This window comes from Lepisosteus platostomus, chromosome 8 (genome assembly GCF_059453375.1).
Source record: "Lepisosteus platostomus isolate fLepPlt1 chromosome 8, fLepPlt1.hap1, whole genome shotgun sequence".
NCBI classification, from domain to species: Eukaryota; Metazoa; Chordata; class Actinopteri; order Semionotiformes; family Lepisosteidae; genus Lepisosteus; species Lepisosteus platostomus.
In genome coordinates this window covers 58,398,302-58,417,161 of record NC_142618.1, presented here as the reverse complement: position 1 = coordinate 58,417,161, position 18,860 = coordinate 58,398,302, and the positions used below count along the sequence as shown (strand labels likewise).

Genomic DNA, 18,860 nt, shown 5'->3' with positions numbered 1-18,860 from the left:
TGCTTAGATCTTTCACAAGGCCATTAAAAAGCCATGATTTCAATGCAAATCTATACATGTATGGCTAAATCCTATAGTGACTTTCCTTATGATTGTCCCTAAGAATGTATGACATGTTTACAAATGTTAGGAGGCCATGCAGCCCATCTAGTCCAGTTTGGAGATAGTAGCCATATCATCAGAGGATCTCATCCAGTCATTTTCTTTGAAGGAACCCAGGGTATCAGCTTCATCTTCATGCTCAGCAAAGCAAAAATGTGTGTGCAAGACTCAAAAAATGAGTATGCTTCGTACAAAGTACAAGTACAAAAAAACCCTTTTTGGTAACAGAGGCAATATCAGTTTTAGTCACTATGGGTTGTGAACAGTAAAAGGCGGCAAAATTGTAAATTCCTTTCTAAAAGAAAGTTCATGAAAGATAAACTGTTTCCTTTTAAATGCTTTCATAACAACAACAGACACAAGTTGTGCTCCTCTGTGTGCATGTTATACAGAGACACACAGTGAAAATACAAACTAATCTTCTGCAATAATATCACTTTCAATTAAAAGGAGTATCAAGCACATGTACTGAATAATCAAACCAGCACTTTAAGAATGAATCCCCATCCAAGTCCTAAATCTCTGACTCTTAATCTCTGGCTTTGTAGGATGCCTGTGCTTTTTGGCTTTCATGTCAGCTAAACTCCCAACACCTGACTTGATTCAAGCTTTCCAACCTGTTTCCTCTGGTTTCAGAATCACCAGCTGAAGGTGTATTGCTTTTAGGAGATGGAGCAAACAGACCTCTCTCCAGTCTTTCCCCAACATACTGAACTAGTGGTCTGCTCCCGTGTTTCTCTAAGAGGCTTTTAATAAGTGACCAATTAATTATGTCAATTTAATAAATTACAATTAATTTATTTAATGACAATTAATAAATTCCACACGCTTGAATAGCGTTGGTTCTGAAACTGGGAAATTAGTACAGAGTTGATGCTAATTACAAATCTCATTTCACTTTATAAATGAGAGGTCCCGGAAAGCAAGTAAACTAGTTAGCCTCAGGGATAAAAAAAATCCCTTGGGGATTCCTCCGGGACCAGGGCTGAAAACCACTGTTAGTCAGTAGACATTCTGAGAAAAATACAGTGTCCTTTACCTTCATTATTCCAACACAGAGCTCGCCAACTTTGTCTTGGGTTCTCTCCTGCTGAAAAATCTTCAAAAGAAATTTTGAGAGACAACTAAGAACAAGAAAATTGTGACCAAACAAAAAGTAAAGGCCATAGCTGCAGAATACCTCTTGTGCTACTGTTTACAGTCTGACCCCTTCAGCTCATGCAACTACCTGCAAACATTGGCAAAGGAAAAACAACACCATTCCCTGTTGAGATTTTTCTAAAATTTAGAATTGCCAAGTTATTATTTTTGTTATGCCGACTTTCAAACAGCCACTGGCGTGTTTTTTACACCCCAGCTTACAGCTGCAAGCCTGGGACTGGACACAGTGCAGAAGGAGGGAGTGCAATGAGTGGAAGGACTGATGTCTTTGATGTTATAGTCCTGCAGACCTATACAGAAGGCCCAAGGCAGACTGAAGGAGCTCGCATCATGGAAGGATGCAAGAAGCTATAACGCAGTTCGGTGCTGTTTTGAGGTTCTTTAACTGCTGGCCGTCAGGAGAGCAAAACAAACCTTATGTCTACTCTGTTCTACTATGCAATCACTTTTGAGGGCATTTTATGATCCTAGCACGGTCCTTGCATTGCAAACATGTCGCCTGCTTCTGTAACCTAAAAAACGTGAAGAGAGGTTACTGCATTGGCGACACCTGAGAGAGCCCAGGCTGACTACTCCCACCTGTAGGGCTAGGTCTGTGTGTGAAAGGGTTCATTCTAAATTTGGATATGCTCTGTGCATGTTGAAAAAGAGACACTTGTGTGGAATGTTAGAAGAAAGAGACTGTAACATTCTGGAGCAGAGTGAGAAATAGATGTCTTGATTTGGTGCTTTAATATATGCCCAATGACTTGCTCCTGAATGCGACATTTGTGGCAACTGAAATAGATGTTCTGATGTATGAAACAAAATGTATTTGTAATGTATTTAGAGGATAGTAGGAAAAAGATGCATTTGTATCATTGTTTTTGCTGGGTTCAATTCTGGACCTGAGGTGATATCTGAGTGGGGCCAGCCGGGGGCGCTCACCCTGTGGTCTGTGTGGATCCTAATGCCCCCGTATAGTGACGGGAACACTACACTGTAAAAAGGTCAGGGTCCTTCAGAGAAGACATAAAACTGAGGTCCTGACTCTCTGGTCATGAAAAATCCCAGGGCGTTTCTCGAGAAGAGTAGGTGTGTAACCCTGGCATCCTGACCAAATTTCCCTTTGGCATTTACCAATCATGGCCTTCTAATAATCCCCATCTATGAATTGGCTTCATCACTCTGCTCTCCTCCCCACTGAGAGCTGGTGTGTGGGGAGTGCACAGGCGCACTATGGCTGCTGTTGCATCATCCAGGTGGGGCTGCACATTGGTGATGGTGGAGAGATCCCCATTACCTGTAAAGCGCTTTGAGTGGACTGCCCAGAAAAGTGCTACATAAGTGCAAGCAATTATTATAATTATATCTGTGTGGAGTTTGTATGTTCTCCCGAGGTTTATGTGGGTTTCCTCTCACAGTCTAAAGACATACTGGTAGGTTAAATAATTTTGGGAAAAAACTGGCCCTGGTGATAGAGTCTGTGTGTTTGTTTGTGTCTGTCCAGGGTGTGTTCTGCCAGGATGTAGCCTTACCTAAATAAAATGCAAAAGGTTCAGGACAATGAGAAAACAAAGGATGCAAAACTTTAGTTCTAGGCTTGAAAATAACATTCAAAATAAATGCATTGGTTTATGCATTGGGCACAAGTTAATAAACTAGGTTATTAACACTGTATTAATGCTCTATTCACCTGTGGGTTACAAAGAACATCTAATCTAAAATGTTATTGCCGTTATTTTAACTATAAGTTCCAAGCCCTAACCCTGTTATTTGGTTTCTGTTTCACGTGGCGAATTCCTGAATGTGTTTTGATACAGCCCACAATAGCAAACATTAATGAATATACAGGCTGTAGGCATGAATTCAAGAGTCAGATGCCACACAGGGAGAACTGCAATAACAGTGTATACTAATCTCCAGAATTATGTCTCAAAGCCTGTTTTATCTACTCGTACTGCATTGAGGAAAACTAGATCAGGTAGCTTACATTGACTTCCCCTGGTTTACAATCCATGGACTCCTTCAGAGACTGCAGGGTCTGAATCATGCACTGCTCAAACTGAGACGGCTGAAAATCAAAACAAGGCAGTCAGAGTGATCATGAGCTGTATCTGTGCAATTTAAACACACTTAAAACCAAGATATCCATGCCCTGTCATGGCACAGTACAACTCTAATAAATAAATCAGTAAATGAGGTTTGGTACAATAGGGCCAAGCTGGTGAAGGAAACACTTCAAAGTCATTAACTATGCACAGACACAGATTTTCTTAACGGCTATGCTGTATCTCGACCGACAGTATTTAAAGAGACAGACTAGCAGTTGAAATGTTGAGAGGCCCAAACTGCTACTTCCTGTTATTTCTGGCCCTTTTTATTCAAATTAAGAACATAAAGAAACACAAATGTGTACCTAAAAATGTCAAAGATGGCTTTCGGATAGCTTCATTTGCAAGCATGTTGAGTGTCACTTGCTTAATCTAGGATTTAGTTTTGCATGATATGGTTTGTTAGCATGTTTGCTGAGGACACTGGCTTTCAAATTGTCACTAAATCACTGGACGTGAAATAATAAATGATGGGCTATAAAGAAGATTATCCATAAGATTCACACTATGAGGAAGGAAATACAAGAATGCTTCAATTTATTAAGAACAGAATGTTCCAAAGTGTTGCAATAGCGTCATTGTGTGGCTCCACCTACGAAAGTCTAATAGTTTTTTTAACCTATTAGCCAAAGCAAAAACCTAAAAGCAGATTGCATTATATATTCAATAAAAACAAAGATGTAAAGGCAGAAATGTTTCACTATAACAGGAATCTTTATGAAAGAAAAGTAAAACTGTAAAATAACTATTGGTATACCTAAAGATGTTCTAAAAAATTAATTAAATGCTTGATTTTTATTTCCTTTTGTCCACTCACTATTTTCATGTTTAAAAATATTACTACATGAACTTACAAAAGGACAAACTTGAGCTCAACCTACCTCTATGGTAGAGTATTCATTTTTGTGTTTTATACGTACCAAAGATGTGATTCCCTCATTATCCACAACCCAGTCTTCTTTTTCTGCCAGCCGTTTAACATCTGAAGAAAAAATATGAGCGCAATTATTCAGACGCTTTTCAGACCTTAATTCTATCTCAGTTGAACCTTTCGTAATAAAAGTGTGATATTCAAAGACAAGGACAGGTATTTGCCTTCACTATATTATTATATTATATTCAGGCAATTCCTACAAAATGAAGCGTCTGGTTTGCAAGTTTTTTTCCCTTACATATTCTTAAGTATCTTCAGATACTGATGAAAGTTTGGATTTGTAATTCTTAGCGGACATTTGCAGAAAAACAGGTCGCTGTTACTAGTGGTTTTGGTGAACCAGTGGCGATCTTCCCTCTGAGCCAGCCGATGCTTCAGCATGCCGGTTTGAGATCATAAGTCCGAGGTGCTGCCCTTTGGATGAGACATTAAGGGAGATCTGGAAATTCCAGCCTGGGCTTGCACAGTTCGGTCTCCATAAGCATTCCCCTTAATTCAAAGCAGATCCTGACTTCTGCACCTGATCTGCTGAGCAGTGGGACACCTGGCACATCAGGGGTGTGAAGCCCAGGTGGGAACAGCACTCCAGTGGTGGATCAAGTGGGTGCCCTGCTACAAGTCAAGTGCTTTGGAATAACAAGCACTACATAAATGCAGGTGATTATTATGTATTCAGATTCCCTTTCTCGGTTGGTATCTTGCCATTTCTACAGAGCTGTGAAACAGTGAAGCTGCCACTCACCACGTCAGTGTCACTCTGCGTATGGGATTTTGCACACTTGGTCAGCTGCTTACAGTATACAGTATGCTATTCGGGAGTTTGAACCAAACTCAAATGCATCTGGGACTGATGCATCAAAATGCACAGCTGAAAGATGACTTTTTCTTCTTTGTCTTTTGACAATGTTTTGTAGTAAATAAATTCCATACAGACGATTAAAAAAACGTTTAAACTTTCACCATACATAGGTGAACTCTTAACTGTATCACGACTGGTGCTTGTAAAACTCGTGCTTTCACACTGTGTGTCTTTAGATAGCATGTTCTTTAAGAAAATAAAACCCTTTAGAAATTCTGAGAACACACAAAATGAATCAAGTTAATGCCACAAAAAGAGCTATGTCAGAATTAACCTGTCACATTGTACCACAAATCCCGCCCCCAAAATGAATTTAAAATGGTGTTTATTGCCATAAGTAAAGTCCAGGGTCCAGTTTATTTTATATCACATTATGGTGACAAGACATCAATGTAAGCTGCAAAGAGAGAGGTCTTCAACACTCAGAGTTTATGAGCAAGCACCAGCTCTCTTAAAGATCACAATCTGACAAATAATTTAATTGTAGGTGACTAAGTATAAATCAGCCCTACTCATTTGACAGTAACAGCTCTGCTGGAACAAAAAATATGCATAAGCACACCACTGACTAAAGACAAAATGAAACAAGAAGTGTACTTGTTTCTTTAAAGCTGTTGATTCTGTTAACCCAAAAATGTCTTCCTAAACATAAATGTGTGGTACAGCTAACCACTTTCAATACAATCTGGGTGCTTTCAATGTCTGTATTTGTTTCACAATGATCACTCCTTGGATCTCTTACTTTTTGCTGTTACTGAAATGCCTATTTTTTTTAAAACGGCCTTTAAATATTTATCTATGTATGCAGATCACAGTGAGCATTAATCCATAGCTCTTAAAACACTGACAATTTTGTGGAGAACCTGCATTGACCAAAAATGGCAAAAAAAATCAAGGACCTATTAAGTAACCTCAAAACAGGAAGACTGTTAAGAGCACAAAACGATAGTTCATCTGCTGGCACTTGTTTACAGTGAACACTGTAACGTACAGTCAAGTAGACAGGTGTCTGACGGGCCTGTTGTGTCTGCATCTTACCTTCTGAGGTCTGCTGCAGCGTCACAATCAGACAGTGCACGCGAAGGTCAAGAATCAAGTCCTGGATCACCTGCAAGAGGTCATTGGGAATTTCCAGGGCTGCCAGGGCTTCATAGCTCATTCTGTGTAGAGATTAAAGAGCTAAGTTAGGGTTAGAGTGAAACACAGGTGATGTTTGTGGCACTGTATCAATAAAAAAGGACCTTATGCTGACCAGTTGTGAAAGGCTAGCTCTGATGCATCCATTAATACCTATTAACTACAATACAATATGACTGCATAACTGAGTGTAAACGCCAGGTGAAACAATCTTCAATAACTAACTAATTTGTTCAATGCAATACATACTGGTTAAAGATAAACTGGGAAACAGTTTGATTTTAAAGCTGCTCCAATTGCTCATGGCAAATCCTTCTTCCACTTTGACCGGTCATGTATTTAAGAACACATTGCACAACTCTTCTGTATTTGCGAATCAAGGGTTGGATACAGAGCATCTGTGTATTTCCTCAAAACTAAATGTTCTGAACTGGTCACGCTTTGGCTGCAAAATCTGCAATTCTTAGGTGACTTGGTCCTGTAGTGTGTTTTAGAACCAGGAAAGGTGCATAACATCAAACTCAGGGAAAATCTACTAAAATATAGAAACAACACATCTTGTTGTCTGACTCAAAGCATGCAAATAAGAGCTCTGATCTGCATTTTTGATATTTCTGAGATGATACATGAATCAACACCCTGATGACCTGAAGACCTCATTTTTATACATCATGTTTTTAATTTGCCTTTATTTTCATATGGAAAATCCACAGCAGAAACCAGTAGTCAAATGGGTTTGTCATCTTAAACTGACTGAATTACTGTATGTAGTTCATAGTATTGTCTTTAAATAAGCATTTTTCATAAAGTAAACGACTGTATTATCAGTTCCTATTTGCAGTAAACACGTGAAACACTATACATTTGATCTAGGGGAAATCCAAAACATTTTCTTTAAAATCTATCCAAGTTCCACTCTGGGACTGGTGTTACAAAATGCACAAGCACCACCACTGCTCAGAAAACACAAATCCCTTCAATATTTATCTGTTATTGGAATTGCCTGATGATTATGAAATGCTGACTGTAGAATGGTACTGGACCTTCTGAAGGTATTTTCTATTTGGGGGGCAGTTTTCTTGACGTCGTTCTTCAGAAAATGAGAGACGGGAAGAGCACAGCCTCTTGCCTCCAATGAAGTGGATCTTCAATAAACCAGGTCTGTACAGTTTCATGCGGGCACGACAGCTACATCCATAGATAAGTCAGAGCAGAAAAGCAGACCACAAATGCTGGTGCCATTTGGATTTGAATTCATACCTGACTGTGTGGATGACCTGTGTCAGCCACTGGCCTGAGAGCTCTGACTTGGTTTCCCAGCCACCGTAGTGCCTCAGCTCCACCTCGGACAGGCTGTTGGACAGCAGTGCCCCACGGATCAGCTTCACCAAAGAATGCATTACTTCCTGAATCATTTTCTAAAAATTAAAAAGAAATTCCAATGCACGATGACAATGCATTAAAGAACAGAAATATTCATATTTTTTATCTCCATTGACAGTCATAGGCAACTCAGAAAATACACAGATAGATAGGTAGATTTGTGGCTCCTTATTGGAAAAGGCAAGGGCACTCAGCTGTTTTTGTGGGCATTCAGTTTTCAGGTTTCTCCAATCGAACTTGTTTTTATTACACGTAACTGCAGACTTAAGTGCTGTAGGTGTCTTCCCCCACCCCCACGATTCGCATTTGTGGCAGCTTATGTCAGTCTTTCCAGACAGTGGCATAGATTTGTCTTCAATAACGTTTCACGTGAAAGCATCAGGGGTTCTACATATAAACAAAAGTGACGTACAGCTCGTGGATTAAAAAAAAAAGGAATCAGCAATTGAAAGCCACTTAACAGTGGCTGCCATGTATGCACAATGGAACAAAGTCTAGCAGCAACCGGGAATTCTGCGGGAGGGATGATGCAGCAGTCTTCCACAAGAAAGACAATCAAGTCGCGCCGGCTCGATGCAGGTGGGGAAAAATGCTACATTGGGCATCGTTCCTGTATTCCCCACAAATGGCTGCTTGAGTTCAGATCTGGTGACTGAGAAGCCCGTGACGTGAGGATAACATTGGTGTCAACCTCGTCAACCCACCAGATGACCACCCTCTCCCCGTGGAAAGGGGGCATGGATCCTGGAAGACACCACTGCTGAAACTTGGGGGGAGAAGGTCACTCAGTACCATTATTATAGAGCGATTAGCTCTGTGCTTGCCTTCTAAGCGAGGCAGTGCCAGGAAAATGCACCCCACAACGTGACAGAACCACAATAACTCTCCACTGTTGGAGCAAACGCTGCAGAGGTCTTAAGGCCGGCGAAACACAGGAACTCTTCGTATGGTGAAGGACGATACATCTGACCAGAGCACACTTCTCCAACAAATGTGCGCTGCCACGTGTGAAGAGGGGTATGTGCATTGTCACCTGACTATGGTATCCTGTTCTGTGGAATGAGTTTTCAGGGGAACTGGCTGCTTGCAACCCAGGTTGAAATGTGCAGTGAATCGATATTAAGTTTCTTGCTGGTTCTGCTTCACATGCTGAGTTAATGCATCGATATCCTGGAGCACGCACCTCTGCCCACTCTTGCCCTTTGCTGATGATGTCTTCCCAGAGTTGCGTGCCGACATCACGTTAGACATCAATGCTCAAGAAAAACTCAGCAAGGCCGAGCTGTCTTGAACACTGAAGCTCCTGCCAAACATGCCCCCACAATCAGCCCTTTTTCGTGGTCACTGAGGCCACCTCTTGCAGCCATGTTAACTATGATTGTAGGCAATCATACCCGTCCAGCATTTTCATGCGTGCGCTAAGCATGCTGGGATACTAGTTGCATAATTAGCATGAGCCATACATGTTTCCATTTTTTTATCGACTACTTGTACATCATTCATCACATGGGACTAATGAAAAAGCAATATGACAGACAGTGTTATTACACACACCACACCAACAATATTCTGCAACTATTAACAAATAATAGTCCAATCTTCACTCTCCAAGCTGCACCTTTTCCATCTTAGTTAATGTCTTTCCACAGGATTACATTTAGAGAACATACAAAAAAAATAACTTTTCCTTAACTCATGCCCTCCCAGTCAATTTACCCTAGAAAAAGAAGAGCACTTTTTTCTCTTCCTGTCAGTACAGGAATAGATAGATTCCTGTCACTGACAACATTTTACTGAGGTGACTTTCTTATTGCTGTGTTCACACTCAATTGCTCATAAAGCTACAAGTCATACAAAAGACAGTCATACCACAAAACAAAAGGGTCAGACAGTTCAGCCAGGCACATCACTTTTTAGAAATTATAGTTTGTTTTCTGGGATGGACCTTCATGCCTTCTTCTAAATACCCACTGACACATGTTCCCAATAATTATGATTAGAAAAGAAACATCATCTTTGACCTCTGCCAAGTACAAACATGTGTGATGATGAGACAACAATTAAATGATTGCTTTAAAAAGCAGTATATAAAATATAATTTATTATTACTAGTACTTAGCTCATGCCTAAACAAAGTAAGGGGGTTTTGCAGAAATATGAATAAGATAGTAACGTTCTTTCTGCTAAAGCTTTGTCCTGTCTGTCTTTTAAAGGTCTTCAAACTATCTTGTTTCTTTCTAATACTTACACAAATCCACATTTTTGTCCAAGAACACTTACGAAACCTATTATTTCCACAATGTGAACAAAACCCAATCCCATCAGCTCTTTCCTTGAGCAGTTTTCTGCCTTGTAGTGTTTTGTTTAGTGTTTTGTTATGTTCACATGAAGGAACTCGAGGAAGTGAAAGTGACAAAAACAGAAATATACTATCTCATAATTTCATATGTAGGTGTATGTGGGAATGTTCTCATTTCAAGGTTAGTGCTTTAAAAAAAGAATTGAGCAATGGCACCCAAACATTTTCTTCCAGGCTGCCATGGTTGTGTCTGCACAAAGTTTGAAAACTTTACAGGGTTATGTTGGGATCAGTGGGATGTGGTTAAATTTAGAAGCAGTGGTAACGAAATGCAGAGCAGTAAAAAGATCTCATTGAAAATACTGCATACACTTTTTGTCACCATGTAGCCAAACTTCAAGACGTTAACACAGAACGCATGCAACAGAATGTGTCATTAATGCAACAGAAATGACATGTGGCTAAATTCATGCTCTCAAAATCCAATGCCAACCCAAACGGTTATTTCATGCTCATAAATGGAAGTGGGACCCACACATGTATATTAAGAGAAAATCATCTAGGGCACAAGACAGATGGACCGCTCTCGAGAAAATCCTTGAAAGACAAATCAAATAAGCAAACTGGAGCACATGGTCTCCTCTTGCTTGTAGCTCCATGCAAATTCAGTTGTGCAGTTGGAGATAAAAAAGGGCCGAGTTGTCTCTACCACAAGGGCTAGAAATAATGAAAAACAGGAGCATTTTCCTTCTTGTTGCTGTGATGAATTGAAATGAAAAGTTGGCAACAGCATATATAAATAGCAAAAACGGAGACTGACAAAATAACAACTTCGCTACGTGGGAAGTCTGACATTTATTGCACACAGCTCAAGTCTTAGGCAGCAACAAAACGTCTCACCTTGAAATCATTTTGTCTCTGTCTGGCGTTTTTCTTTGACTTCTCCACCTGACCAGATTTTTCACCAGTCTGTCATGATGAACAAGACAAGAGACAAGACATTGCGTCATGAGCAATCACACAGAACCGGAGAAGATACGGACAGCTGTGACAGCGAAGTATGTTCCGCTTTAGGTTTAAAACACTAGTTTAGAGTTTATGAGTTAAGGCCTCATTGCCACCGATGGTGTACAAGAAACAAAGGAACTAACTGTGGAAAAGTTTCACAGTTCTCCTCTATTTACCCTTTACAGGTGTCTTAAAAAACATAACACCAAGAACACCAGTAATGAGGATGGTTATTGACCTTCTAAGCTGGGTACTAATCTTGCAGAAACAGCAGGAACATTTCAATTTACTTAACCTTAATTAAAAACAACACACTGTTTGAGATGACAGAAATACAAGGCACTCTTAAAGATCATTTCGGATATAAAAATACTAGTTCACTACAATAATCATTACTGGAAATGAAAACTGGAAACAGCTGAACAAAGGGTTTCAACATCCTTCCCAACAAGGAGCTTAATAATATATGGACCTGATTTGTACTTGTAACCTTAAAAGAAAGATTGGTTAATGTGGCGTGGCGTCTGACTTTTTGCAATTACTGTTGCTTTCTTATGTTCAAAATGCACTACTTTTAATATGAGTTTTTAAACAGAGGCCATAAGAAGTTCCTTTATGAAGGCTAGGGGATTTTGCTCTTGTCAAATAAAGTATTTTAATGACCAATTCTTTTTCTAAAATTCAAACAATTTAACTCCAAAATAACTGTTGGTCAGAACCAAACTTAAGAAGTATAGCAAAAAGGGAAAGTGATGACACCTGTGTTCCCATTGTTTCGGGAAACTTGCTCTATGAAAAAATTACCTACTGCCATCGCTGATGGCATTCCACAGATACAACATTCTAATACTGCATCTCTGCTGACACGAATAAAACCAGCTTTTCTGTTCAACAAAAATATTTTAATTGTTTAGTTCACATTTAAGAGGCCTTTCTTATTGCAGCTTTATAATAAATAAAAAGATACAACACCTGTAAAACTACTGGCTTTTGACATTTGAGTTGTACAACACTGACCTCTGCTGGAAAAATAATTAAAATGACAGATTTGCACTAGAAAAACCTCTGCACTTTGCATACCATCCACGGTGACACATTTGTTTTTAAAACAAACTGCATAAAAATGCATACACGATGGGAATGGGATTAACACGGGCATAGTCATGTCTTAAAAACTCCAAAAGCCACTTGCACAATTTGATGAGTCAGCTCTTCTCTTCTCCATTAACATGTTTAATCTGCATGTAATTAAAATGCTGCTTGGAATTATTTTTTACATTATTTGTTTACATTTGTGGTCAAAACACCTCTCACAGTTTTGCCATAGGTACAACAGCTGTACAAAAGACAGTTTATTCTGAAATCACAAAAACGACAGTCAACTACTGGATAAATGTATTTTAAGTCTACAATATTTGTAAAACATTTCATCGCAAACAAACAAACAGGTTTGTCATGCCATTGTTCTCTTCCAAACTTAAATATTTACATAAAAGAAAACTGTCAACTCGCTTGACAAATTTCTCAAATTATTCGTTTTAAAGCCAGGTTTAAAAATAACAGACTGGGTAATTTCAATAAAGAAATATGCAGGGTGTGTATTATTAAACAACGTTAAAAAAAAAACATTTTAGGAGAAGTCAGAAGTCAACAGGCGCCTCCTGTCTCTTTACCTCAGAAGACCTTTCATTACCGAGAAAGTGGTTAAGGCGTTCATACAGGCAGAAGGGCGTATGGTGGCTTTGTGGGAGTACTGGGGATTCTTGTTTGTGCCTAGTTGCAGTGCATTGCTTACAGATAAGATAGCTGATAAGGCCAAAGTCTGGTGACTAAATCAATTGGCACTAAGTTCCTTGGCCGCATATTTATTCAGTTTTAGCAAACACCAGGGTTTCCAAGCCACCACTGGGAAAAATAGCACACATTTCATGGTAAGTGACTCAGTTGCGTCCTGAATGCGGGACACGCCAATGAATAAAATACTTAGAAGAAATGTGAACTCGCGGTTTTAGATGTTTAACACTAGACACATACGTAAATCCACAAAAAACTTAACTAAATGCTAAAGGCACCTGAAAAGCCTGGGAGTTTAAGAATTTGGTAGATTTCAAAATAGCATGACATGTATATGTTCAGGTGGGTAGCTGCGTCAGCATGCGTAGGCTGCAAAGGAACAAGTAATAGGTTTATTCCATGCTGAAAAAAAAGAAAAAAAGAAAACACAACGTTTCGGCCGTGGAGCCTTCACACACCTGAAGAAGGGTCCGCGGCCGAAACATTGTGTTTTCTTTTGACATGTTTATGTTGACCATGTTGCATTACTTTAATAGTTTACACCACAATGGAAACTTTCAAAAGAAGCCAGTCAGTACCTCGCTGAATAAGCTGCCATTTACATAAGAAATCCAGAGCTTCCAGAAGTTAGGCAGCTGATTGAAGACAACTTCAGTCAGGTTTTCAACAAACGTCACCTGGTGTGGTCCCTTGAAACACCAAGCTGCGGAAAAAACAAACCAAAGTTTCTGTATCTGACCATTATGGAATATGATGTGAAAACATTCAATTTTTTTGTTCTAAATAAGTTAAATCAAATCATGAGTGACATTCCTAAATTTAAGAAGCTCTCTGCAGGTTAACAAACATTCACATCAAAAGAATTATATCTGAAACGCTATTAAAATGTTATATGGGACTATTGTTTTATGTTTGTGGTGGAAACACTTCTCATGGTTTGGCCATTGGTACTGTACATCAGCTGTAAAAAAATACTGAGTTTGTTCTAAAACTGTTAACAATTACTTTATCACTCTATATATACTGGATAAATGCATTCTAAGTCTGCTGTAATAGTAAAACATCTCATTGCAGTGAAGTACTGCATTGAGTAAAGCTCTTTACTTCCAAACCTTACTGCTAAAAGGTTAGGCAAAGTGGAAACTGAATGTTTGCTGTAGAAATTGGACTTCTCATTCCACAATTAGAAACTGTAGAAAGAAAATAAAAAAATCAGACTTTGAAAATTTGTATAGACAAAATTAGTTTCTTTTTGTGATGTCCAAAGACTCATCCCATATACAGAGAAGATGCAATGTTTTTTTATCAACTTTTTTTCACAAGTTTACCAATAATACATACTGTATATTTCTAAATAAGTTAGTACTCAGCACTTAATTTATAGCGATATCGTATACATTTCCATTGCATCTGTGTTCTGCAACAAGGTTTAAAACTAAATGCAGGTTGTTCTTGTTTCACCTGGTCTTTGTGCGATTTTTATTTGAACTGCCTGAAAGTTCTCTTAATTTAGGATAAATCAGTTCTCATTTTATCATGCCTGGGACTGGTCAGCAAAACACACTTGAGGAAGAGTTTGAGACGATACAGGCTGTGTGATAAGACACTCGGGTGACACACAGGCAGCTGGGGAATCTGTCTCGCTGTTCCTCCAGCCTCCACTCATCTCCTATAGCCTCAGTGTTTCAACATGCACCCAGGAAACGTCTTCATCGTCTGCGCCTCTACCTTATGTCCATAGCGAACAAAATCTAAAAATCAATAATACCCCCAAAACAAAAGTAAGCTCCTGCATGAAACAAATATCTTACAAATCAAATTCAATGCAAAGAATTTACCACTAAAACACTCTTAATTTAAAACTATGGGAAAATGTGGAGCTTCAAAAGCCTTTATAATTTAAGGAGCAGCTGGGCTTCACTTGCTTTAAAACTGTTTTAGGGTATTTCTCAAAATGAAATATGCTGGCACTGCAGCCAAGTCATATTTGAATTCAACGGAGGGGGGGGGGGGTATTTCAACTAATGTCAAAAGATATTTTTAAAAAGCTGTTTTTATTATTCACAATATTTCAAAATGATGACTCACTCAACAGTCAAAAGAACGGAACAGGTCTGATTAGATTACTTTTTCCTTGCCCCAAAAGACAAAACCCTTGATATAAAAAAGAGATTTTGCCTCAAGTTTTTTAAAAATAAATTACTAGGAATTATAAAATTTCCATTGGGGTATGGAAACTTTTGATGACAGTTGTACGCAGGTACTGATAAAGGACTTTGCCTTGTTAATCACGATAAATCTTCCCTCTTAAACCTTATCTAAACCCTATTTGAAAACTGTGTTTTCTATACTGAAAAACATACAAAAATGCAACAAATGTGTACTGAAACCATTAAAATTTACTGTAGTTTTAGCTTCTCACTGTATATAAAATACGTCTTTCGATATTTCTTCACTTTCATAACAAAGCATACTAAATGAATTTAGCCTTTTATAGAATACTATTATATATATAATAATTTACAAAAATTGTACTGCAGTCCTTCCAATACCGATGACCTCAGAAATGCAAATAATAAAACCAAGCATCAAGTATCAAGTATCAAGTATCAAGTGCAGGGAGACCAACATAAAAATGCTGCCAGACGACAAAAACATCCTGCATCTCGAGGTAAAATAAATCAGAGCCACGAAGATCAAAAACAAAGCAAATTTGAGACAAAGCTCAGTTCTCAACCAAGATTTCTCTTGAGACACTATAAATGTTGTGTTAATTGTATCTGCTTTGGCAACGCTGAAATTCATCAGTCATGCCAATAAAGTTCTTTGAATTTGAATTTGGCAATGGGAAGAGTCAGATTTTGGCAGACAGGTTCACCGTTGAAAGAAAGGCACGCATCACCTGCAGAACAACGGTCTCATAAATTTAATTTCTGAACTTCAGGCATGGTCATTCTAACACTACCCGAGACTTGGACTGTTGCCGAAACCCTGGCAAAGTTAGAATGTCAACGTTCTTGTTCCCTCCAAGGGGAACTCCGGCCTCGACAAAGGGTAGCAGCCCGAGCTCAGAACCAAAGGAGATGTCTCACACTCGTCGCGGGGGGACTGGAAGCTGGTGTCTCGCTTCAGAGATGCGCTCTGGCTCAAACGGCTGACCAGCGAGGGGCGCACATCGGGGTCCAGGTCCAGCAGAGCGCCGTGGGTCCCCCCTGCACCTGCGGTGCCTGCGGAGATCAGAGCAGAGGCCCGCGGACACCGTGAGGACAGGACAGGACATCCGCGCTCAGACTGGGTACCACATCATTCTAGCTCAGCTCTGGTGCACGCGCGCGAGACCTGCTAAAGGAATGGGACGAGCAGACGTCCGGGACAACCCAACTTCTGCTAAAACAAACAACCTTTTCACGAATCTGCAAACAGCAGGGTAACACTGGGATTCGTTCATCATCTCAGCAACCGCTGAAAATACATTTACTGCAGACTGCTTTGTTTTCTTCCCCTTTAATTGCCCGTAGTCCAAAGAATGCTCCCTTGTTCCACGGAAAAAAAAAAACACAACATCAGTTTGCACCAGTTCGAGGAAGCAAGAGCTTCATGCAGAATAATTCCTTAATTGGATGTCTAGCGTACCTAACGTTTAACAGAGCTCGAGGGAAAAACAGCAGCTCCTCTTCCCCCACGCCAGAGGACTCTTAAACATCTGGCAGCGATTAGGCCGAAGTCGTCTTCCCCCGTCCCTCCAGAAGGTAGCGCTGAAGCACTGCTCACAGGGCAGGATGCGCTACCATAGCATTTCTACAGCTGAGATGCCCAAGGATTACTGCAACCAGTTAACCTAACATGGCCTCTTCTGCTTTGGATGTCATTTCTAATTTCCTGGTGAACCAAGCTAAATGGTCTCTTTAGAACGAGGGGAAAAAAAACTATGCCGTAAGTATTACAATACTCACGTGTCACACAGTAAAAGCTAGAAGAGCTGCTTTAAAGCAAAACACGAACTTGCAAAAATAGCAAGTCTTTTTTTAGTAATGAATACAGTTTAAAGGTCCAAAAGTTAGGTACACCAAAATTATTAGACATAAATATTGGGTGGATTCTCACAGTTATGGCAAAGCAACTAACTGCATAAAATAAAATATTATGTTAGGCAACAAGATATAATGTTTATCTAATCTAGTGAGATATGAATGTCTTATGGAAGGTTTAAGACAGGAACTGACAGGCATATGAATGTTATTTTAAAAGAATTCCACTATAACCCAGGTAAGAAAATATACAGAATAATGTATACACTATGAAGATATGCGTCCTCATTGGCAACACTGCTTTATGTTAGCATTGTTTGTTCAATGCTGCAATTTCTATTATGTTTTAAAGTCAGAATGTTTATAAACTTAGACAGAATATAGAAAGAGTGATTGCTAGATACAGATATAGACTGATGCACTTTGTTCAGGATTTGAGAAAAATATGACCAAAACACCGCACTGCCATGTGTACTCTCTAATCCCGTTTGTCCAAACAACTAGCTGATTGCCGCCAACGCAAATCCCGATATTTTGTTTTGATCAGAATGCAGTCTTGTGCATAGGGCAGAAAAAACACAGGACGAATAAAAGACAGAATTTCCCACTCAGGATCAGAACTGAATGTTTTCACAGATGAGACTTTCCTGGAGAGAGAATTTTTTTTTTTTAGAAGCACTGAAACGCGTGGGCGTACTGTACGTTACGCGAATCAGACTTTTTTTTTTCTCCCTGTGTTTCCCCCCTCCGTTTCAAAACAGGGATGAGGAACCATTGTTGACCCAGGTGCCTAGTGAACTTTCTCATTGGGCTCTCTGTGTTTTTCGCTGTCTGTGCGAAGACTCTCACAGCCCCGCGAGCCCGAGAGGGAATGTGGACGGTTCTGCAGGCCCTGTCCTCTCTACAGGGTGGCAGACTTCCTCCACAACCCTTAAAACACCTTTGAACAGTCTTTCCTGTGCACAGCGGGGCCTTGTCCTGCGCCTCAGCCTGACCACCCACAGTTGCTTGCTGACTAAACAAGCTGAGCCCTGGGCCGCCACTGCTCTAGTCTCTTCGCGGACACGGCAGCGCTGAGATCCCGGGGAAAAGGCCACGCAGAAACAGCCCTCAATTGTGAGGGGAAGGAATCAGGAGGAAGCCTTACGGGGAGAGTGCTCTTCAAATCAAACAAACAGCTAATCACTGCAAGATTAACCTCTTCTTGAATTCGTGTCGTTCAGAGGAGCTTCTGCAGGAGCAGGGGTGGAGACAGTCCCTCACTACGCCTCTCGGGCAGAAACTGTTTCGAGGTGTAAAACAAAGTGCCCCGCATCAAACTCATTTGGAGCACGAAAAGCTTCCTAAAATGACACAACACAATGATTTACAGGGGGCACTTTTTCACACAAAAAAAATCACATAAGACCCGATTGCTTGCAATGGAAACACAACCTCACCCATCCAAAATCAATAAATGCATATTGGAAATATATATATCTGATATCTGGTCCCGTGTTAAAGGTGGAAACATTTTTTTAAACATAAGAATGTGGAAAAATGTGTTATTTTCTTAGAAGCTCTGATTCTGGTATGGTTTAAATTATTTGACACTGGTTAGAGCCTCATCAAGTAATCATAAAACAAATATCTATTCCCATTAAAACTCGATTTTGGTAGGGTGTACATTACAATGTGTTGTTCATGTGAATTATTCACAACTAATGTGAATAATTAGTTTTATTAAAACTAATTTAATAAAGTAATATTGTACATTTAGATATACTTGAAACTCATACCTCATCTCAGCTTATTACACATTCATTTATCCTAACACAACGCAGTTAGGACTAGTATTTAACTAATTTACAACAGAGGATTTAAACACTTTTTTCTCCGACTTTTGAAACAAACATATCAGCATTTGTAAAAAAAATACAGTAAGTACATACTCACATCTTGCAACAATTTATTGCACTAGAAATCTTAACAAATCCTTCCAATAATGAGTGTTAATGCTTTTTTTTGATACATCCAATAAAATACATTTTACTGTCTACTGCACAAGTTAAACAATATCTAT

General features: G+C 39.5%; 1 protein-coding gene across 2 annotated transcripts in view; it reads right to left on the bottom strand.

Moving 5' to 3' along the window:
- exoc2 (exocyst complex component 2) overlaps positions 1-18,860 on the bottom strand; it is a 108,039-nt gene that overhangs the window by 35,813 nt on the left and 53,366 nt on the right. The window contains exons 12-19 of one of the 2 annotated variants that reach the window (XM_088644047.1): positions 15,863-15,997; positions 13,349-13,473; positions 10,869-10,937; positions 7,547-7,704; positions 6,188-6,309; positions 4,277-4,338; positions 3,236-3,316; positions 1,142-1,201 (exon numbers count right to left, since the gene is read on the bottom strand). In XM_088644047.1, the coding sequence (XP_088500173.1) occupies positions 1,142-1,201; positions 3,236-3,316; positions 4,277-4,338; positions 6,188-6,309; positions 7,547-7,704; positions 10,869-10,937; positions 13,349-13,473; positions 15,863-15,997 (812 nt within the window). The remainder of the gene's footprint in view (positions 1-1,141; positions 1,202-3,235; positions 3,317-4,276; positions 4,339-6,187; positions 6,310-7,546; positions 7,705-10,868; positions 10,938-13,348; positions 13,474-15,862; positions 15,998-18,860) is intronic. The other variant, XM_088644048.1, reaches the window with a different exon arrangement.